Source organism: Pezoporus wallicus, unplaced genomic scaffold (genome assembly GCF_028554395.1).
Source record: "Pezoporus wallicus isolate ANWC-B61680 ecotype Strahan unplaced genomic scaffold, APGP_CSIRO_Pwel_v1 contig_13568, whole genome shotgun sequence".
Taxonomy (NCBI): domain Eukaryota; kingdom Metazoa; phylum Chordata; class Aves; order Psittaciformes; family Psittacidae; genus Pezoporus; species Pezoporus wallicus.
Genome location: NW_026638968.1, coordinates 312,036 through 335,591, shown reverse-complemented (window position 1 = coordinate 335,591; position 23,556 = coordinate 312,036). Strand labels below are relative to the sequence as shown.

Sequence of the window (23,556 nt, the reverse complement as noted above, 5' to 3'; positions counted from 1 at the left end):
CCTTTCCCAGCTCCTGTCACAGCCTCAGCTGCCTTTATGGTGTGAAGATCAAAGAGGATGGCTTGTATGGCATGATACACTTGTATGTGTTGTGGTGCAGATTTTCCCATGGTAGTGGCCCCATAAATCACAAACAAGAACTTCTCACGTAGCACTGTTTGTTCCATGAAGCACAGAGGGTTATGCCTCAAGGGAGATGCTGTGTCACAATGATTTAAATGCGGATTTTTTGTTATGCAAGTACTTTTGTTTTTCCCCTTGCAGGTATCCGTTGACAAATTACACATTTGGTACAAAGGAACCCCTGTATGAGAAGGACAGCTCTGTTGCAGCTCGGTTTCAGCGCATGAGGGAAGAGTTTGACAAGATTGGCATGAGGCGGACAGTGGAAGGGGTTCTGATTGTCCATGAGCACAGGCTGCCCCATGTGCTGTTGCTGCAGCTGGGGACAACTTTTTTCAAGTTGTAAGTGTTTCTTGAACATAACTTCATGGTTTTAACTTCATGGACCACTAAATATGTGGGCTAGAGGTTAAAGTGTGTCTGGCTGATGGATGTTTTAAATGTGATTCACTTCTTGAAAAGACATTCTGGAAAGAATCTTTTTCAATAATGGGGCTTTCATTTAAAGTGTATTTGTCTGACTCTGCTCATGAGTGGGGTGACTTCATTTGGAACCAACTGGAAATCATAGTTATGGTGTGTCACTATGGTAAAATCCTGTTTAAAACTTGTGATCAGTAGTGTGTTGTGCTGATATTGTGAAAGCTGTTATGCTTAAATATGCTTATGCTGTGGTTGCAAAAATGGTAATCTAAGGCTGAAGGAATAAACCCCAGTAAGCACAGAATGATATCCGTTTACAAACTACAGGGGGAGCTGGGGACAGCAAGAAAGGTTGGTGTCTAAATGTGAGAAAATGGCTTCAGGTCATCTGAGTTATTGCTGCCAGAGTGAAATGTCAGTGTTTAGGTCATATAGTCATAGCAGTGGTGCCAGTTTTCTTTTTAAACTGGATGGGTTTGACTTGTCTCAAGTTTTCCCGTTTGTTCTCTTGCTTTGATGTTTTAACATTTGTGTTGTTTGTTCTCAATTTTGTGTGTGTGACATCTCATTTTATATCTGAATTCTTTCCTGACTTCTTGATTTGGAGGATGTTTGTGGATAAAATAGGCTAGACTATAAAAGTTTTGCAAAATTGTAATGATGAAAATGTTTTTAGGATTTTGGTTTTGTTTGGGGTTTGTTTTTGTTTTTGTTTTTTTTTTCATTAACCTTGCATCAAATTCTGGGTGGTTCCCCATGGGAGTTTTATTTTCCACTTTCTGTGTGTGTCAGGGAGTGCTGTTTCTGAGATAAGAACAAATACAGTTGGTATTTACAACTCATGCTTCAACTTCTGGTGCTTATATATTACTGTTAAATATTTGCCTTTAAGTGTCACAGTTGTCATATATGTTGTTACTTTGTCTTGCTGAAGAAGTTAAAGCATTTTATGTGATAGTTATTTTTTAGGGGCCATACAGTAGCCATTTGAGTCACGGTTCTGGTGAAAGCTATCCTGCAATTCAGCAAAGCTAGATTTGGAATTCCTGACTTAAGGGCCATGAATTTGTAACTTCCTGCCTGGAAGCACATCCAGTGTTACCTGTGAAGTTGGTAAATGCAATAAAACATAACTGTAGCTTTCATCACTGTTTATTTTGACAGACCTGGTGGTGAACTCAATCCAGGAGAAGATGAAGTAGAAGGGCTCAAACGCTTAATGACAGAGGTCTGTTTCTTTATCTTGCTATTCCAGAATGTTGAATTGTCTTGGAGTACAAAGCATTAGAACAGTCTCCTTATGACTTCTGTTACTTTGCTGCTTTTGTGATGTTTGCAGGTAGTTAAGAAATAAAGCAATAAGCTTGCATTTATCTCCATACTGAGTGTGATGGAGTGTTTTGGTGGCTGACTCTCCACCTCCTGCTCAAGTCCTGTGTTTGTTTGCAGCTTTGCTTTTTGGCTGGCTTCAGGCAAGTGAAATGGGCAGTAAAATATGTTGTGGAGCACAAATGCTGAGGACTTGTTTTCGAGATAGCTCTCCCAATCACCAGTTAACTTCCTGTGCTCTCAGAGTAGCCTAAGTCTGCCATTCATGCATTTCATTCTTCCCATTGGCCTCACAGGACTCTCTTCAGCCGAATCATAAAATGGTTTGGGTTGGAAAGGACATTAAGATCATCCAGTTCCAACCCACTGCCACAGGCAGGGACATCTTCCAGTAGACCAGGCTGCTCCAAGGCCCGTCCAAGCTGGCCTTGAACACTGCCAGGGATGGGGCAGCCACAGCTTCTCTGGGCAGCCTGAGCCAGGGCCTCACCACCCTCACAGGGAAGAACTTCTGCCTGAAATCTAACCTGAACTTCCCCTGTTTCAGTTTAAACCCATCACCCCTTGTCCTGTCGCTGAAGTCCCTAATGAAGAGTCCCTCCCCAGCATCCTTGTAGGCCCCTTTCACATACTGGAAGGCTGCTATGAGGTCTCCACACAGCTTCTCATCTCCAGGCTGAACAGCCCCAACTTTCTCATCCCGTCTTTATACGGGAGGTGCTCCAGCCCCTGATCATCCTTGTGGCCTCCTCTGGGCTTGCTCCAACAGCTCCATGTCCTCCTTATGCTGAGGACATCAGAACTGTACACTGTGCTCAAAATGGGCTCTCATAAGGGCAGAGTAGAGGGGCAGGATCATCTCCTTCCTCCCAGCAGCTGGTCATGCTGCTGAGGATACAGCCCAGGACACCGCTGGTGAATGGAATTTGTAATGCTTTCTGAATTGTCATTGTTGGATGAGGCTTTTGTTAAAAAAAAGTCACTTTATACAAAAGTAGTCTAAAATTATTTGAAAAGCTGTTCAGAGCAGTTCTGAACTACATCAGATCCTTATTCCAGCAAGTCTTCATGCTTCCAGTATGTTTTTTCAAAAAAAATCCCCTGACTTGGGGTAGTTAAGTTTTGACTGTAACTGGATTTTTGGTAGATACTGGGTCGTCAGGATGGTGTTCAGCAAGACTGGGTGATTGATGACTGCATTGGTAACTGGTGGAGACCGAACTTTGAACCTCCACAGGTAAGTATTCGTGTTGACTTTTATCTTCTTCAGCCTAGTATTGATTGTGCTTCCGAAAGCCTTCAACCTACTAGTTGGGCTTTTTGAGTACCTGTTGCATGAGCAATTATTTTGGTTTTTTACCTATATCATCTCCTTTCTGTGGCTGAAGAGAAACATTTTTATTTTTATTTTTCGTGGAAACTCCCATCTCCCTCCTCAAACCTGATGGATGTGGAACTACTGGATACAATAGCTTCCAGTCCCGTGCTGAGCCAGACATGCCATTTAAATTCCTGTTGTAGCCACAATGCTGCATATGGAACAGACACCCTATGAATAAATTAGTCACGCTGTGCTATTTCTGGATGCTTTGCTCAATTTGCTGTTACACGTTTGTCTTGCTGGTTGTTTTAACTGCTTGTGAGTAGTGGTGCCTCTTTAGATCCTGTCAACAGTTGCCACAGCAACAACATTTCCTTTCAATTACTTACCGTATGAGCATGTTTTTTGTTATTTGATGGCATGAAAGAACAATGTATGATATGCTGAAAGTTTGCACAGTGCTTGGTAATTTATAAAGTAGCACTTAATATTGCACAATATTTTCAAAGCTCTGTACAAATAATTTTTGTTGGTTTTCTTCCAGTATCCCTATATCCCAGCTCATATTACAAAACCAAAAGAGCACAAAAAGCTTTTCTTGGTCCAGCTTCAAGAAAAGGGTAAGTGTTTACAGGAAAGGATTGTATTTTTAACAATATCTAAACGCTTGCATGTCGCACAAGGAAATGCAGTGTCAAGTTGGTGCTTGTATATTGCAGTTGCTCATAGGTGATGGCTAAAATATATCAATGCTGGTATCAGTTTTGAACGTGGGTGATCCTTGGAAAATGAGTTCCTAGTAAATTCTCATGCCTGCTATAGGTACAGCATATGAACCCTGTATTTGATTAAAAAAGGAATAAACCTTCTGTAGTGCTATAGGTAGGGACCTTGTTTAGAGGTGGGGAGGGAAAGGGGTGGTGATCCCTTGGCTGAATGTGTGGTGGCTTCTCTCATTAATCAGTTTGTATTTGCTTTTAGCCTTGTTTGCTGTCCCCAAAAATTACAAGCTGGTCGCCGCACCATTGTTTGAGCTCTATGACAATGCACCAGGATATGGACCCATTATTTCCAGCCTTCCTCAACTTTTGAGCAGGTATATTATAATTTGTATTTTGGTTCTTGGGAACACATTTGCTGTGGGACATCACAGAAACCAACTTGAAAAAGGTTGCAGCTGTCCCAAATAGCTTAGAATGTACCTAAGCTGTAATGAACACCTTGCCTGATCACAACTTGCTCGCAGCAGAGCCCTATCTAGCAGGCTGTAGCAAAGGAAAATGTGAAAGATGGTGAGTTTGGAGCTTTGTACAGGCTAAGGAGCAGCTGTTTATAAATGTTAGGGACAGCATGAGAGTAAAAGCAAAGATGTGTGTCTGAAGCCCTTAAGTGTGTGTGTTATCTCAGCTTGGTGATGGTTAAATGTGGTGGGATCTTCTAGATTCTGTAGTAAAGTTTATAAAACGTAGAATCTTTGTACAAGTATTTTTTCCTTCCTTTTCCCAAAGTACACACTCTCTGGCTTTCTTACCTGAACAAGGATTGCCCCTGTGGTCTCCAGAGCTCACTAGTCCTACTAGTTGCTGTTACTTCAGCAAATGTTCAGGAGCTCCAGGTGTCCCACAGCCTGCCAGCTGTTACTCAGGGAAACAGTTCTGCTATCCACCTACTTGAATGAAAAAAAGCTGTTACCAGAATGGAGTTTTTCTGTATATAGCCCCTATTTTGGCATTTGTAGCTATGGGGGCTATTCTGCAGCCACATATCAGTGTGATCCAAGGGGTGGGCATCTGGAAGCTGAGGGATGCTTTCAAGGTGGGAATGCTCATCACTGGGGAAGTTAGCTGAGAAGAATTAGCTCTGAGTGTGTCTGTATGTCACCCTTGGAGTATAGAATGTTGGCCCTAGTAGCTGAAACACAGCAAAACAGTTGCTGATGATGGGGGAATGTAACTCTTAATGGTATTTTCATAGCTATGTAGCTCTCTTAAGAGACTGCTGTGCAATACTAACGTAGGATTGGCTGTTAAAAATGCTTCCTGCTCTACCATAAAGCTGTCTTACTAAAAAGTACACCTTTGTTCTGTCAGATGGAGGCTTACCAAGCGCAGAAAAGAAAGGTTTGCTTATTCATTCCAAAATGTCACTTGGTGAGGAAATTTCACATCCTTTTAATTAAACTTTTTGCATCCTTTTAATTTTAGGTTCAACTTTATTTACAACTGAGGTCCTGTGAGTCTGAGACAAGAAGCCGTCTCTGTGAGCACAGCTTTTAAATGTAGAGAAAAGAACACGTGTGACACTTTTTTTTTTTTTTTTACTTTTTTTTGTCGTTCTTTTCCTGAAGGCTACTAAACTTTCCCCAGTATGAATTGAGAAGTGACTCACAGCTGTTTAGGTAGTGGGATGACAATGTGTTACTGGTGTGTTCATCACTTTTCATTGTAATACCTTTTTTTCTTTTTCTACAACATTAAACAAAATGGTTAATATTTTGTTTGCCTTCAGTTTGTGTTTTTTTTGGTGGTTTTTTTGTGTGTTTGTTTGTTTGTTTGTTTAGTTTTAGTTGTCTCCTGTGTACTTCTAGGTACATATTTTAGGCTTTACTTTCCTTCAGGAGTGCAGAAGATCATGGAAACAAGTGGAGGACCTAAACCATTCAGGGACCTTTGCATAGGCTGATCCACATTCCTGAGCAGGGAATTAGTCTGAGGGAGAAATTAAACAGTAAAAGTACGTGCAATATAAATAAAGTTTTAACTTTGAAGACAGAATTGCTGTTTTGAAGGGAGTATGAGTATTTAAAGGCAGGTATAGCCTTTGCTCAAAGCCTGCCAGAACTGATCTGGAAGCATTACAGCTTGTACAGGGCTTGGAGGAGATGAAACATGTATCTTCTCCCACTGTGCCTCCTTAAGAAAGTAACAACCCAACAAATTTTGGATTGGCCTGAGATCCAGTTAAAATACTGGGAGTGAAATTAATTTTGTATATTTTTCTATAGTTACAAACAGAATTTGGCTGATGCTGAAATGTCTGGCTGATGCCGAAATGTTTGGCTGATGCCACAAGCAAGTGGCTCCACATGCTTAGCTGTCAGACCAGTGTGCTGTGCCATCCTGGAAGATATGCCCCAATCTCTGCTATTTTCCTTCAATGTTGTACTTTCTTGGAGGTTGCAAATACCAACCTTCATAGTTTTGCTTATTTCCCATGCTTGGCTAAACATCAGTTCCAGTTGGATGTGTCACTTCCAAATGTCTTCAGCCTACCACAGTTTTGCTTAAGTCTTTTGAAGACTTGTTCACAAATTCTGCCTTGGATCAGAAGATGCACTGTTGCTTGTGTGCTCTCCTCATTTGCAGAGGTATTGTTGGAGAGAGAATTGAAACTTGCTGCAGGGCTCAGTTCTTTTGCCAGCTGTGCTGATAAGCTATGTACAGAACAAGTCCAAGAGCTTTGTGTTTCGATCAAATTGAAGCTGTAAAGTATAAGATTGACCTGGAAAAAAATACTGGAAATAGTAGCAGTGGAACTGTTCACTTCAGTCTCGTGGAGGAACATCCAACCTAGATGTATGGTTAGCAGAATATAGGGTTTCTTATGCTGCTGCCACAGGGGGAAGATAAAGCTACCAGGGGAGTGTAGAACAACAGGTATTGCATAGGGAAGTGAGGACGGGAAGGTGGAAGTTTGGAAGCTGAATACTATGACACCAAGCAGCACCACTTTCGAGGCCTGGCGTTTAACAGCCCCATGTGCCATCTTCCCTTGCTGCACGGTTAGTTCCACACTACCCTTGCGGGAGTGCTGCAGGAGCAGCCTCCGTTCCCTGCCTCTCCCGTACCTCCAGGTTTCACGGATATCGAGGGAGAGCTGTCCTCTTCCCCGCCCCTGCTGCTCTGGCGGAGGCCGCCCCAGGGGCCGGACCGGGCCGGACGAAGCAGGGGTTGTCCCGGGAAGCACCGCCCTGCCCATGACTCAGCGCGCCGGGAGGCGTCTGTGACGGGGCGGCCGGGCTCGGGCACGTTCCCTCCCCTGGCCACGGGCAGGGGAGGGGCGGCGGCGAGGCGGGTATTAGGCCGCAGAAGCCTGGGCGGCGCGGTGGGTTGGAGCTAGAGTGGCCGGGTGGCGGCGAGAGGTTCGCGATGCCGCTGTTGTTCTTGGAGCGCTTCCCCTGGCCCAGCCTCCGCACCTACACGGCGCTCAGCACCCTGGCCCTGCTGGGCGCTAGTCTCAGCGCTTACCGCGCCCTCAGCCAGGCCCCCGGCGTGGCCGCGGGCTCTAAGCTGGGCGAGCACCCTCGCCGCGGCGGGCAGCGGGCCCTGGACGTAGCCTACTACCTGCTGTCGGACAGCCTCTGCGTCTGGGTGAGCCCGGGGAGGGCGGGCGGCGGCGGGGCCTGCAGGCCCAGCCTGGCAGGCGCCGCGGCCTGCGGAGAGGCCTCACGGGCTCGTCACTGTTGGGAAGTTGCGCTCGGGGTGAGGGAGGCGGTTCCGCGGGACGCAGAGGGGGCGCCGTCGTCCCGGCCGCTCGCTCGGGACGGGGGGATGCACCCCTGCGTACCCCGGGCCGCTGCCGCTTCCGTTCCTCCCTCACGTGGCTGGATGATGGGGCTGCGTTAGAGCCCGGCGTCCCAGTCAGGTGCTCGTGTCCGCTCCCCGGCATGGGCGGGTTTGGGGTGAAGCTCTCGGCGGTGGGTGCCCGGTGGGCGCTGCCCCAGGTACTTTGTGTCTCCTCAGCTGGATCTGTGAAGGAGACCACCGGGTGCTCGATTTGAAAACAACGTTTAAAGCCATGCCGGTGAGAGGGAGCATTCTCACCATCTAATTAAAAAAAAGGAAATAATACTGTAGCTCTTTAAACCCAAACCTGACAATGGTATATGCTTCTTGGCTCACTAATTTCCATAGTTTAAATAAAAGCTCATCAAGGGGATATCAAAAACCCAGCTGAGTTGCTGCTGTTGAGTTTTATCTCAGTCAAACGTGGTGGTAGTTGGGCATCTTTGCAACCTGCTTATTTGACTGAGGCACTGGGTTTTGAATATACCAAAAACATTCAGCCTATTGAAACTTCATCTTGGGACTTTAAATTAAGAGCTCTGGAAAAGTTTAATGTATGTCCTTTAGAAATGACTGGGTGAGGCTACTTCATCATCTTCCCTTCCCCCTTTCAGTATTCTGTGTAGGTCAAAAGTTAATTATGAGTGTCTTTGTCCGATGTGAGAAGCAGTTTTCCCAGGTCTTTGTATTCTGCTCCTTGCTCCTTTGCTGTAAAGCAGTTTCCCAAGTAGGATTGAAGTACATTTGTTACAGGAGGGGTAATGCTTCTAATGCTTCCAGGCAACTTCTAAATCTTGTACCTCTTTCCTGTAGCATCAGATTCACACTGGAGTTTTCTTGTCTGCCATGTGTTACACAAAATGAGCATCTCGGGGATCTGTGAGTTTTGTCCCTGTGTTCCTCGGTGCCCAAATATGCTAATCTTTACAAAACAATTTATTGTGAAGAGGTAAGCTAGTTTTTTGGCTATACCAGTGTCTCAAACTGACCATGTTAGTATTTCTAGAAAAAAAGTTAAGTGACTTATCAGCTACTCTGTGTGTCTTGGAATTGGCCAGGCTTAAATTTCACCCCCTCAAAAAACAGACAACCAATACTGTTTTGTGAACAATGGCAGGTTTTGTTAAACTTGTTCATACCCCTTCTCTCCCTCTCTTCCTAACTAGGAGGGCAGTATTTGTTGCTGACTGCTTGCTTTCTTTCCAGGTACTAGTGAACACTGCCTGCTGTTTTCTGATGCTGGTGGCTAAGTTTATCCAGTGTGTGGTGTTTGGTCCTCTCCGTGTCAGCGAGAGGCAGGTAAGACAGCAATGTGTTGTCTTGGATGTGGTGTTTTCATGATTTCTGGGTGTGTGACTGGTGTCTGCGCGTTTCTGTATGTAATTGCTGCAAATACATAAGAAGAGCAAATTTTAGGCCTACATAAAGTTAAATCTCACCATGTGGTTAGCTAGCATAACCATAGGCACAAGTTTCCAGTTGATTTGTGAAGGGAACTTTTTCACTGCTCCTATTGTATAAGCCCACGATCAACTTGAAAATCCTGCTTCCTTAATGAACTTTGTCAGACTTCTTGCAAGTGCAGTATTTCAGAATACTTATAGCATGGGTTTTGCCCTATTTGGTTTGTAGTTGGCAGCATTTCTCCACTGTGCTTTGTAGCTATTTATCAGCACTGGCATTTCGAGTTCCCTCTTGTACTTTTTTTTTTGTGCTGTGATGCTGGAAAAGTGCTTTATGTTCTCATATGCCAAGTGGATGGTTTATGTGCCCTCATGTTTAAGAGAGAGTAGGGAGGCATATGCCCAGAGAAAGGAGTTAAGCAGGGCTGAAAACTCAGGTGGTTTAATCTTGTCTTGGGCCAGGTGAGAATATTTTTAAAAATTCAGCATTAAACTGCAAGTTTTTTAAAAATAGGGTCCTGTGAAAGATGACAGTAGCAGCAGTTTGAATAGGATCTGTGTATTTTTTTAAAAGTCAAAGGCAGAAGATGCTCTCTGTAAATGCAGCAGTGGTCGTTTGAAGTGTGTTCATGTATTTTCATTCAAAAAAAAAAAGTGTGTAAATGCAGTTCTTCAGGAGAAATCAAGCTATGATGATTTTTGACATGCAGAACTGAGGCACATAAAGTTTCACTAATAACCATGGGTCTCTCAAGGCCTGTTGTTATTTGTTATTCACAGGTAGAGCCTCTGAGTGAAGTCTATTAAAAACAAGGCACTGTCAGACTCTGTTTTGGTTTACAGTTTTTATGTTTTATGCATAAACACAGATTACTTTTCCAGACTCTGTTGACCACAAGGATGTGGAATTTTAAACAGTGATGATTTCAAGGATGTTCTTTATCCTCTTAAAAAGTGAAGAGAAAAACAGGAACAGTATGGATCCATTTGTGTTTGGGCAGTGGGAGTATGATTCTGTTCCATGTAAAGGAAAGCTGGTTATTAATACTGGCGAGTCAAAACCAGACGCATCTTGAAGGAATTCTGGGCCTGTCTTAACTAAACTCCTGGTGATTTCATCATGGTCTTTAACAAAGCATTATATTTCATGAGTGTTTTTATCCCCAGCGAACTGGCTTGCTGTCTGCTGCTTGAAACTATCGTATTGTTTCTTTCATACTACATGTGTGTGGGAATAGGTTCTTTTTCATTGCTCATTTGTCTCATTCTCCACTGCAGGCATTCTGCTTTTTAAGAACAGACTTTGTCATCTTCTGTTAATCATCTGTGCTTTTGACAGGTTCTTAGAAGCAAGGTGCTAAGCTATTTGGGCATTTTGTATAACTAACCGTGGCAGCTCTCCTAGCAGAGTACTTTGTGTTCACAGCCTGGTAGCTGTGTTGCTTGGGAGTGAAGAATCATAGAATTATAGGATGGTTTGAGTTGGAAAGCACCTTAAGATCATCTAGTTCCAGCCCCCTGCCATGGGCAGGAATGCCTCACACTAGACCATGCCACCCAAGGCTCTGTCCAGCCTGGCTTTGAGCACTGCCAGGGATTCTTTGGGCACCCTGGTCCAGTGCCTCATCACCCTCACAGGGAAAAACTTCTTCCTTTAACTGAAATCAAACTTGGTTTGTCCTGGCACCTTAGGCTTAGCATCGGGTTGTGGGCATTCACACTTAAGAGACCTGTTTTCTTGGTCACTGAAGAGTGCTGTCCAATGAGGCTTTACACAGATGGAGTTTTAGGTGGGTAGGTAAGTGAGGATATCCATGTTGGTGGCACTGTTCCTGAGAGTACCGTGTGTAGGACATGCCCAGCTCCTGGTTTGTCATAATGCATTAGGCTTAGAATCAGGGTCTGGATGTTTGTACTTGGTGAGCTGGTTTCTGGGGTGCCTGAGAGATTTACCACTTCCTTGGGTAGCCTGTTCTAGTGCCTCACTACCCTCACAGGGAAGAACTTCCTTATATCTAACTGAGATCAAACTTGGTTTGTGCTAAGCTAAGGGTAACAAATGCTATTCAAGATGTGTATGCAGCAGGCTTTTGATAACATATTCTTATATTCTGCTTTTATCTTTTTTCCTATACAGCGTGTCCACCTATAGGTGAAGCTTCAGATTTGGCTATAAGAGGGTCGTGCTTTAATACCCTTAGAAAACTAACCAGCTTTATGCCAGATCTGTAATTGTTTACTCATGAGGCTGTGCAGTCTCTCATGATCTCACTGTTCTCCACACCGAGAATGTTGGCCAGTCGCCCCAGCGCGGCCAAATATGAAGGTCATAGAACAGCTGCACACCTATGTTTTCCTGCCTCCTTTGGACAAACAGTCACGATGAACATAACCCTATATACTCTACCAAATACACTGACGAAAAGCATACTTTATGTCTCTCAGTCATGAGAGGGAATACAATCTCAGCTAGGTTTCTGTCATTACAATCATAGAATCAGCTAGGTTAGAAAAGACCTTTAAGATCATCAAGTCATAGAATCATAGAATAGTTAGGGTTGGAAAGGACCTTAAGATCATCTAGTTCCACCCCCCCCTGCTGTGGGCAGGGACACCTTATGCTAAATCATATCACCCAGGGCCTCGTCCAACCTTGGTCCAGGGATGGAGCATTCACAACCTCCCTGGGCAACCCATTCCAGTGCCTCACCACCCTAACAGGAAAGAATTTCCTCCTTATATCCAATCTAAACTTCCCCTGTTTAAGTTTTAACCCTTGTCCTATCACTACAGTCTCTAATGAAGAGTCCCTCTCCAGCATCCCTATAGGCCCCCTTCAGATACCTTTACCCAGGACTGACCAGTCCACCACTAAACCATGTCACCAACTGTCTCGTCTACATGTTTTTTGAACACCTCCAGGGACGGTGATTCCACCACTTCCTTGGAAAACCTGTTCCAGTACTTGATCACCCTCTCTGTGAACAAATTTCTCCTAATACCTAGTCTAAACCTCCCCTGGTGCAGCATGTGCATTGTCAGTACTTTTGCTACAGTAACCAAATGTCTTTCCTTTACAGCATCTCAAGGATAAATTCTGGAATTTCATTTTCTACAAGTTCATCTTCATTTTTGGTGTGCTGAATGTTCAGACAGTGGAAGAAGTAGTGATGTGGTGCCTTTGGTTCTCTGGACTCGTGTTTCTTCATCTTATGGTTCAGCTCTGCAAGGATCGCTTTGAATATGTGAGTTTTGATCGCAGGATGTTTTCTGGGACATGCAAATTTAGTTTCTGGTTTGAGCACTGCTTCCTGATCAGTTACAAACAGATCATTTAGACCTTTTCCCCACCCTGCGGCTCTGAACACGTGCACCTCCCAGTAGCTTTAAAGTGCACATCAAGTGTACTGTTTCAGTTTTCCTGTGAGACAAAGGAGCTGAAGATACTTACTTCCTTTGATAAATTGCAACTTCTGTGTGCCCTGTAATTACTGTTACATAACTCTGTGAGATAGTTCTCCCTAGTGAAGGAATCTTGACAGCAGAACATCCCTTAGGTTGGTGCCTTCTAGGATTGGACCATGAAGCCTGTTTCTGTGCATTCTGTGCTCAGGTTTCAAGTTCATTTGCATCTACCAAATGTTGTCTTCATGCAGTGCAGCTTTCTTCATAAGCTACAACCCAGTTTCTGTTAATACCAAGTATAAATTCAGTAGAGATGCAGAAAGTGAAGACTAGGCAAGGAAGAAGAATTGGAATGTTAACAGTAACATCTTTAAACTTATATAATGGACGTGCAGTTTCCTCATTCTCTGTCATGCAAGAGAAGTTTGAACTAAATTGAATCCGTGAAAATGCTTTGCATTTAACTTTTTTTTTAATTACTATCCTGTAACGCTGTTCTTCACAAGAAGCTAAGCACTAAGCTTGAAACTAGATTGGCTGGGGTTAGGAAAATGGAGTCAGAAGCAAACAAGGCAGTCATCTGGTATTGTTCAGAAAGCTGTGAAAGAATAAAGCTCGTGGAAGAAAATCCTTATTACATTCCTTCTGCATTCAAAGCATGTATTGTAATTCTTTACTTGAACAAACAGTACTTGTGTGATCTGCCTTGAGGACTCAGGGGGATGTGAAGCTGAACCAGATATAAAGGAGGAAGATAAGCAATTTAAAAACAAAACACGTGAATCAACTTCATCAGTCAGACCAGAGGGAAGTTTTGGGCAACTGCTTCTTTCCTTGTCCTGTTCTTACCTTTTGTGCCCTGAAAATAAAGGACTGGACTACCTAAATAATTTGCCTCTTGAGTTGTCTTTGATTTCGACAACCTAGGTGTAGCCTACTGCTAAGGTAGTTTAGAGAATTAATACACTATGCATGCTATTGAATGAGACAACTATTTTCAGCAAATTCTATCCAGGAGTCTCTAGCTGGAGATGTCTCCTTCTTCCAGAAGAAGGTAGCTTTGGAAGAACTAGAGGCAATATATTAAGGTTGGGTGTCTTTATAAAATGCATGTTTATCCTAAGCAGATGGTGTAGATTTGATGCAGAAACTGTGTGAGAAAAGTGTCTATGGTTTTCTTGCACAGGTGATTTAGACATTGCATCAGATAACTGTAATGATCCCTTCTGGCTTTAAAAGCCTGGTGACTGTAAATGACAGAGAAATGAATGAGACTTTGGGATGGTGTCTGGTTTTAGCTTTATCCTGCGTCATCTATTACTACATTGTGTGGTTGAGGTCGTGAAATTGGTTTTATTCTAGAAAGCAAAATATTTTCCTGGATGAGGACTTGTTTGATGAGGTGACTATGGAAGGCAGAGTGGATGTAGTACTTTAAACCTGTTCTGTGTTTATGTATTTGTGTTGCAGCTTTCCTTTTCTCCTACCACACCTATGAGCAGCCACATCAGAGTCCTGACCCTGCTCATAGCCATGCTCCTGTCCTGCTGTGGATTAGCCCTCATCTGTGGTGTTATTGGCTACTCTCATGGCATGCACACATTGGCTTTCATGGCAGCAGAGGTGAGACTTCCTTCCCATGTATTGTGGTTTCTGCTTTGCTTTTTACCCATTACGCGAGAGTACCTTGGCATGCAGTGGGTTTTCTTTTACTTTCTCACAAGGAAGAAACTCTGAAGATGCCCTTTCATGTTTTGGAGTGGTTACCAAGTCTGCTTTCTCTCTTTAGAGTTTAGTTTTTAGAGAAAGCGGCTATGCTTTCTCTCTTTAGAGTTTAAGCCTTCAGAAAATCTTTGTCTGAAGGAGAGAATGAGAGTATAAATCTGTAGGATGATGCTGAAACCAAATATGAGAAAAGTAAAGGTTGTGCTTCAGGAGCGTTGCAAGAAGGTTAGTTGAAATGGCTGCTAGGGAGGGAGAGAGTGTGTATAAAAGTGTAATATGGAAATGTGCATCTCAGCCTGTTCCTTTGAGGTTGTATTTCCTATTTAATTTCTCCCCCAAAAGAATGAGATGATGTTTGTGCCAAGAGTAGTGTCTCACCTGTGATGAGCAACATGTGTTCGTGCACTCCTGAACCTTTTTCTTCAGGGAGTAAGCAGGATGTCTTTTGGAGTGAATATCAGTATGTTTCTAATGTCATGGTGGGTTATTGCTCTCTGCCTGAGAAAGTGATAATCTTCAGCAGTGCGGAGATATCGTGGTTTAAGCCCAGCTGGTAACTCAGAACCACACAGCTGCTCGCTCAGCCCCCTGCTCCCTTCTTCCTCCACCTGCTCCCGGAGGGATGGGGAGGAGAGCTGAAAGGATGTAACTCTCGTGGGTTGAGATAGGAACAGTCCAGTAACTAAGGTGTAACAGAAACCACTACTGCTGCCACCAATAATAATAATGATAAGGGAAATAACAAGGGAAGAGGATACAACCACTCACCACCTGCCAGCCGCTCACCAGCCTGACCCAAGCAGCGTTCTTGCCCTTCCGGGTAACTGCCCCCAGTTTATATACTGGGCATGACGTGCTGTGGTATGGAATCCCTCTTTGGTTAGTTTGGGTCAGGTGCCCTGTCTCTGCTTCCCCTCCTCCCTGGCAGAGCATGAGACTCAGAAAGACCTTGGTCAGAGTAAACATTACTGAGCAACAACTAAAAACATCGGTGTTATCAGCGCTGTTCCCAGGCTGAAAGTCAAAAACACAGCACTGCACCAGCTACTAAGAAGGAGAAAAATGACTGCTACTGCTGAACCCAGGATGGTATCCACCCCTTGTTCCATACCATTCACGTCATGCTAAGATCCCTTATTTTTCAATATATCACTCTTGTCTGATACGTGTGTGTGTATATATATATATATATATATATATACACACACATATATATATATATACACATATATAACCTGTATAAATGTATCACTCTTGTCTGATACGTGTGTGTGTATATATATATATATATATACACACACATATATATATACACATATATAACCTGTATAAATGGCAAGTCAGTTGTGTTAGCACATCTTGGTACAGATAACAAGTAGCATGTGTGGTTTGGTTTTCATATCCTGTCTTGAAATCATACTTGGAGTTAGTCAGCTGATAGTGGGATAATATGATGCTGGTCACACCACAGTTCAGTTATTTCATATGTCAGCTTACTTTTCGCGAAGTAAAGAGAATATGCAAGGCCAGATTTGTAACTACACAGTGGAAGGGTATTGAAGATTTGTGTCTCTAATAGGTAGGGTCTCGGTGGTGGTGTATCTCTTGTCTTGGTGTGGCAGAAAGATGCACTGGCTGTGTGTTAGCATCGTGTAAGTTTATCAGGGAGTGTTGCAGCAGCCAAGGGTTGCCTCGTTGGTGCTGTGGTGGTGTATGTGTTTTGGGTTGCAGGATGTGGCCTAACTGTTCATTTCAGTGATACCTGTTCTGTCTGCTCATGAACAGCCTAAGTGTGTGTTGCTCAACTAAGCCATGGGTCTAAGCCATGGATCCACACATCCTGCTGTGCTGCTGGTGACCAGCAGAGGAGGTTTGTGGGGAGGGGGTAGGAAGGGGTCTCCCACCCTTGTTTGCAACTGTTGGCGTTTGAGGATGCTCCTGACCTGAGGGTTGTGCAAGCCTTTTGGGTCTGATAGCCTCAGGTGGACTGTGGAAACTTGACTGATTGTTTGTTGAACTCATTTATACTTTGGCCTCCGCAATATCCAAAGGCAACATTTAACTCAGCTTTGTGTACACAAAAGAGCTCTTCTAGTTGTCCTGAATCTTCTGTCTGATAATGTCCTTGGCTGTCATCTCATACATTTATGGTGAAAAACTGCAAAGAATCATTCTCTGTTTACTCTTCTTCATACCATTTGTGATTTTATAGACCTTCCTCCTGTTCCTCTTCTGACTTCCCTTCCAAGCGAAAAAACTCTATTCTGTTTAACCTTTCCTCATTTTATCTTGCCCTTTCATTAACATTTTAGATATGCCTCATCTGGATTGGGCAGCTGTGAGTAGTTTATTTGATTTTAATACCCAGCAGTGATGTGAGTGGAATAAAACATTTAGGCTTCTCTCTCTAGAGGTACTAGTGGCGACACCTCACAGCAGTCCTCAACCTCTCGGCAGAAAGCATTAAATCTTTCAAACTAAAATATTTTCCTGGTGGTGGCTTGCGTGATGCTGTTCAAGAGGGGCCCTGACAAGTGTATTCCATTAGTGTGTATTTAATTACATTGTTACATTAAGCTATTCATCTCCTAACTCTGCAGACGTTGATTTAGTTTGATGCTTAAGGGTTTTCAATAAAGCAGTATAGGTGTTTTTCTCGTGTTTTAGTTAGGCTTCATTTGTTCTGGATTGTTTGTCAGTATTTTATTTTCTGCAAAGGATAGACATGAAATGTCCAAATGCCGGGGGTGGGGTGGGGGTGGGGGGTGTTGAATAGGGACAGTCTTTCTGACTATACATTGAGCTTTTTTGTCTTGCTGTGTGGTATTTGAGAATTACAGTATAGCAAGTAATATCCAGTCTGTCTATGTACCTTTTTTATTGTAAGAAGGAATTACTCCATTCCTGTAGTAGCCATCCTCTGATCCCGTTTCATACATCTCAGTTAAGGCCGCATGATGATAGTGATATTCAAGTCTTAGAATTGTACCTTACAAGGTTTCCTGCAAGGCTTCTCATGCTGCATCCATTATCCCTGGATTTGAGTGCCTTCCAGTTGTGTGCTAATCTACGTGACTAGTATGTCTGCAGTATCATGGAATCCATGAGGAATAAGCGGTTTGTTTTGAGCAGAGCAAGAGCTCTTGGGGTGTTGGTACTGAAAATGGCCTGCTGTATATTTAGAACCTCAGACTGTGGAGTTGCGTAACTTGAGAGGCAGTGTTCTACTTCCTGCCAAGCATTTCTCATGTCAGAACGCTGAAATGCGTTAACAGTGGAAGAACCAGAGACCAGGGCCTTGATGCAAGCTGTGCTAGCTCGTACTTTTAATTTTGATGCTACTGCTGCCTCAGCACTAACCAGTGTAAATCATGTCTTGGAAATACTAACTTCTCGATAGTTGCAAAGACTAGACTCTTCAGATTTCTGCCTGATAGATGTCTTCCTTGTTGGAGGCCTTATGCCACGGGTCTGGTTTTGACACAGATTTATGTTCAGTGGCATATCCATCAAGCAGCTCAGGTAATCATTCTGTTTTACCACTTGCATGTTTAGAATTTAGGTGTATTTACTTGTCCTCTGTGGTCTGTCCAGTGTTTCCCTATAGCCAAAGACCTTGTTTGAATAAGGTGTAGTCCTGTACCCACATGCAGGAAAACAGGAGGCAGAATAGGGTCTCGTAATCTGCCTTGCAGGAGTGGCTAATGTGCTTATTTAACTTTTTTTTTATAGAAGATGTTTGTAATGAGAACAGCACACCATGCTAGGTAACTTGCTGTTACCTTCTTGATGTGTTTTTTGTGTTTTTGAGTGATGTGAACATCTTATCCTGAAGCCCTGCTATGGATAAAAGATTGCACTAGTAAATAGTCATAGAAACACTAAACTTTAAAGGCAATTAGTAAACAGTTGGCAGGTATGTTGGATATTACTAGGGTTTAAATACATATAGAAGCATTTTATGCTTTTTACAAATGGAAAAAAAACCAACATCCAAACCAACTGCTTTATTGCTATATTGGGTTTTGATAGTTCTTCCGTACTTGTTTTTAATACTTACACTGAAAGCATGCCATCAGACCAGTTTTGCAGAAATGGTTTCAGTTGCTCATTCTAAATCCCCTGCATCTTGGTGTCAGTTGACCCCTGCTAACTACAGGGCCGACTTTGAAGGGTTTGTCCTGTTCCATTTTCTTTCGCTGGGAGTATGCAATGAGGGGATGGGGCACTGTGGGCCTGATGGGTTAGAGAGGTGATGGACCTGTGTTTCTTAGGTGATAAGAGCCTTGGAAATGTGGTTAGGTGTTCTGGAATCAGTTCTGATAGACTTTTTTCCCTGTACTTAGGCTAGAGAGGTAAGAACGATTAAAGGCAGAAGTTATTTTTGCAGCCTTCACATCTCAGCCAAGGGGGGAAATAATTTGAAAGTGCTTCTGTGGTTGTTCCTCAAATTCCTGCTACTGTTTGATTCTTCAAATTTTTCTTGAGCAGTGGTCAAGAGAGATTGTGGTCTTGACACTCATTGAGTGGTAAGAACTGAAAAAGATAATACATTCTATGTAGTGGGTAAAAAAAAAAAGAGACTTAACAGCAGTGATGCTAGTGCTCCAAGAGCATTGTGTGGCCCAGAACAATTTCTTGCTTCGTGTTTGTCACAGGTATACTGTGCACACAGTTGTCTCTGGTAACCATTGGAACTTGTTAAAATGCTGCAATAAATGCGTTTTAGCCCTTTAGCACCTGCCTCTGGACCGCTATCCCTGCTGGAATGTTAATATGTCTTTTATTTCCTTTTTCTCGTCTTTTGCAGTCTCTGCTTGTGACAGTTAGAACCACACATGTGATTTTACGGTGAGTATCTCATGTTTTGCAGGATGGCTGTTGAAGAAGGTGGTGACTATCGCATGTTGATCTAAGAGGTGTATGTAATTACCTTGTTAAATTGCAAAAGCACATTTGGCAGTGGTCAAAGGTGGTTAACTTTAGCCTGTGCTATTTTTAAGCATAAATTCTGCAATGCATTGATAGCTTTAGTGGGTGCTAATAGCTCGAGGCATGGATTAAAATGGGTTGGTGCTACTGTATGAGAGTTAATACATGTTACTTAATGTCATCCTACTGGAATGTCCAGCTACTACAACTGCTACAACTTCTGCTTTGGAAGAGTAGCATGCTTGTGTATCTGTAATGCACGTGTGTGTGCAGATGTAGGATGTGACATGTAGAGCAGAACCTCTTGGTCCGGGTCACTGCTGGCATTTTGGGTCTGTCATCAAACTGTAATGCTTCACCTGGGAAACACCTCATGTACTGAAAAGTGTGGGTCTGTAGTTACTAAAATCCCTTTTTTGGTACATGCAGAAATTTTTAGCAAATGCAACATCTTTGTCAGCTGGTGGTATCTGTAATGCAGTGTGGGCTGAACACTGATTGATTGCTTTTTGTCTTTTTAAAATGTTGCTGTTTGAAACAGTAACATTAAAGAAAAGTCCCTAAGGAACATAAAAAGTGTGGGCACTGAGCTCAGGAGGGGCAAAGAATCCATATCCAAAACCTGTTTTTAAAATGGAGAAAATGGTTTGAATGCTAGAGGTTTACAAAAAGACAGAATAATGTTAATTTTTCTGCTCTTACAGATATGTAATTCACCTCTGGGATCTCAGCCATGAAGGAATGTGGGAGGGCAAAGGCACTTATGTCTACTACACTGATTTTGTCATGGAGCTCACCTTGCTTTCACTGGACTTGATGCATCACATTCATATGCTGGTATGAAATAATGGATGTAAGGTTGAGCACATAGACTGGCCTTAAAATAAAGGGTACTGGGTGTATGTATCTTATATATTTTTTTTCTTTTCTTATTTGATTTAAATAAAGAGGAAAATGTATGGGGGTGGTTTCTGACATTCTTTACTCTTGTGTAATTGGCGTACTCACAAATAACTTTGTTACGGAGTATTAACTACTGTGTAATAACCTGTTTAGTAGGTGTTTAATTAGCTTTGCTATTAAGTAATACCAGCCTGACTTATTTTCATTGGCAGCAGGGGACATAAAGTTGCACAGGATCAAATACAGTTTATTCTTATTATAAATGCTGTGCTGCTTAAGTTGTATCTGAAGATGGAGTGGTAATACCTGTGAACATAGAATCCTCACCTAGTTTGGGTTGGAAGAGACCTTAAAGCTCATCTGGTTTTGACCACTTGCCATGGGCAGGGACACCTTCTAGTAGACAAGGTTGCTCCAAGCCCTGTCCAACCTGGCTATGTGTGGTTAGTTTGGAAGTCTCGGTGAAAGAAAAATTCTTCAGTGCTGGTTTCTCAGTTTCTTTTCCTTGTAAGACCTGGTGCAGTTCCTTGTGATAGTTTCTGATCACCTTTCTGTTTTTTCCTGAAGCTGTTTGGTAATATTTGGTTGTCAATGGCGAGCCTCGTGATTTTCATGCAGCTACGCTACCTGTTTCATGAGGTTCAACGAAGAATACGGCGGCATAAGAACTACCTCCGTGTAGTGGGAAATATGGAAGCTAGGTGAGCCTTTTATTTGCCCTGGGATCTTGGAGAGAAGAGTCTGATGAAGAAGTTGGGATTCCTTTAGGTTCTTTTCATATGTGATGACAGTGTAAGCTGGAGAGATGCAATCTTGCAAATCCAGCACTTAAGTCTTTACACTTAGAGTGGGTTTTTACCCATTTTATTTGTTACTGGGGACACACTTTCTGGTTTTAACAGATATGTAGGATTGACTTTTATAATAGCAGTATTACTGATAAACTATTACTGGCAACATGTGAACTCCCCAGACCAGCTTTCCTCTCCTTCATTCTCTTGTCACTCCACCAGGATAGTATACATAAGCTCTACAGAACTCTGCTTGTTTTAGTTGTCAGATACTGGTTTTGGCTGTGATAGAAATGAATGCTTTTAATTTCATTAGGCCATACTATTCAGATATTGGAATCAAAATATTAATTACAGTCTGCTTTAGGCTTTAGGTATATATTTATTAAACCTGAAGCCAACTCTGAAAGACTCTGTACTTACAGGGGAGCTGAGAGCACTTTGAGATTACTTTAGTCCATGTCCCTGTAGTGAGACCATCTAGAGGAACTGGGAGGCCTGCTGAAACCTAGTATTGTGCCAGATACGACTGCATCTCTGATCCCATGTTTTCATAACTCAGCCATGACTTTAATGACTTCAAGAACAGCAGGGAATTTTGCTCTTTCTGTACATTGCTGTACGGTTTTCCTTGTGGACTTCAGTGGGTTTGACTAGCTCTGATGCCTTCTACTGTAGTCCAAATGGAGAAAGAAGTCTGACTTATCCAGAAATTCATACAGGGTGTTTTTTTTTGTGAGAAGTCATTTAATGGCTGTAGTATCAGGTTAAGAGCTGCATAATGAAGTTCATCCACCATGCTTCATCTCTTTTCAGTAAGATGCAGCTGCTAAACCCCTTTAAGCTGCTCACAAGCCTGTTTTGAGTTGCAGGTGCCTCAGACTTCCTGTCTGAGTGACTTGATGTGTTTCTGTCATTCTGATTTTTCTGGAAAAACCACATTCTGGCTTCCTCTTGAACTTGCCAACAGCAGCAAGCTCTCTGCCTTTCTGTAGTTGTTCTTCAGGTATATTCCACACCAGCAGTACTGTGAAATGTTGTTACACAGTTCATCTCTCTATTGTCTGTGTTTGGTTGCTACGTAGTAGCTGCTTGCGTGGTGCTGTGGTTTAAAAAGAAGATAAAGGGTTAAAGGTAAATGGGGGTTGGCAAAATCTGAGACCGAAATTAGTCAGACCATAAATGCTTTTGATCCCAAGAAGATCTCTTAATGGGTACGGCTGTTAAAACTCATTTAGAAAAATTACATAAGCCAAATCTACACAGATTATAACTTGAGGTTCTCAACCTTGTCATATGTCTTGGAAGATACTAAGTAAAAGCTTTTTGCACTTGGGATGTATGGGCTGTGCAAAAAAAAAAAAAGTGTCTGAAAAGTTAGCATGGGGGATAAGGCTTTCTCAGTGTGGGATCCTCTAGACGGGAGGCCATCCTGAGCTGGTGTACTGATTACTTCTGTCTCTTCCTTTTTCTTCTTTGTAGGTTTGCAGTTGCAACACCGGAGGAGCTAGCAGCCAATAATGATGACTGTGCCATTTGCTGGGACTCCATGCAGTCCGCACGCAAACTCCCTTGCGGGCACTTCTTCCACAAGTACGTTTCTGGGGCTGAGAGGGTGCACCTGACTGTGGAAAGGGAGGGAGCTATGGGCATGTCTGAAAGTTACAGCAGGATGACAAGTAATGAACCATCAGCAGAGCTGTGCATGCTTACTGCTTGGGTTATCTTGTTCGGCTTCTAATAACAAAGCACAAAGTCATGTTCACATCAGTTGTTTCCATGTTTGAGTTGTTTCACCTGGTGCATTCTTCCCCCCCCCCCCCCCCCCCCTCCCCGCTTCCCCTCTAAGGAAGAGTATGCATCTTGTCAACTAATGGGAGGTAGTGTTGAGTTATGGTATCTCAGTTACAAGTCTGTATCCTGCCTTGCTGTGTAACTGCTTGGTAAAGCACATTTTTTTGCCCTTACTTTATCCTACTCATCAGCTATTCCATGAGGGTGTGTTGATTTTTGGGTGAGGAAGGAAGAATGGAGTTAGATCCTCAAGTAACTTTCAGATACCAGCTTTAAAAAGAGAACAGGGAATATTTTTATATAATGTGGTGCTTGCATGCTGAGGTCCCAAGGACAGTTGTGAAGGCCAGGTCAGATTAAATGATTTCATGGGGTGATGAGTCCATATAGGCTGTAAAAGAGGGTGACCAAATTAGCTGTAGAGGCCCCTAAGCAGCTGTTAGTTGGAACTGAAAGGCTTTTGGCCAAAGGATCTCTCTATATACTGTGTCTCACAATCAGCGGGTAGTGAATAGTAGCAGTTGCTTGTGGAGACAGTGTGCTGTGGTAGATGTTCTTTCCTTGGATCTTCTGTAGCAGTGCTTACATTTTCATACCTGTGGTTAAACATGAAAGGAAATACAGGGATTGAATCAGGAATTCCTGAAGTTCCATGTGATTAACATGCATGGTCCATTAGATTGTCCCTGTTCCACTATATAAGCAAGTTACTTTATGCAAATAGCCTTCTACTTTTCTGGTAACTGTCAAACTAGAGGTTGTAATCTGTGTGCTAATTTGTTGTCATTTGTGACAACCCTTGCCATAAATATTTATATGTGTTCCAGGAAGCCTCTAAGGAG

The 23,556-nt window shown here is 42.8% G+C and overlaps 1 protein-coding gene across 4 annotated transcripts in view; it reads left to right on the top strand.

The window, feature by feature from the left end:
* Nucleotides 1-7,291: 7,291 nt before the first annotated feature.
* AMFR (autocrine motility factor receptor) overlaps nt 7,292-23,556 on the top strand; it is a 33,973-nt gene continuing 17,708 nt past the window's right edge. For 2 of the 4 annotated variants that reach the window (XM_057413470.1, XM_057413471.1), the window contains exons 1-8: nt 7,293-7,566; nt 8,968-9,060; nt 12,245-12,409; nt 14,040-14,192; nt 19,105-19,145; nt 19,931-20,063; nt 20,697-20,830; nt 22,403-22,513. In XM_057413470.1, the coding sequence (XP_057269453.1) occupies nt 7,345-7,566; nt 8,968-9,060; nt 12,245-12,409; nt 14,040-14,192; nt 19,105-19,145; nt 19,931-20,063; nt 20,697-20,830; nt 22,403-22,513 (1,052 nt within the window). In that variant the 5' untranslated portion in view covers nt 7,293-7,344. Of the gene's footprint in view, nt 7,567-8,967; nt 9,061-12,244; nt 12,410-14,039; nt 14,193-19,104; nt 19,146-19,930; nt 20,064-20,696; nt 20,831-22,402; nt 22,514-23,556 lie in introns of all 4 variants that reach the window. The other 2 variants (XM_057413468.1, XM_057413469.1) reach the window with 2 other exon arrangements.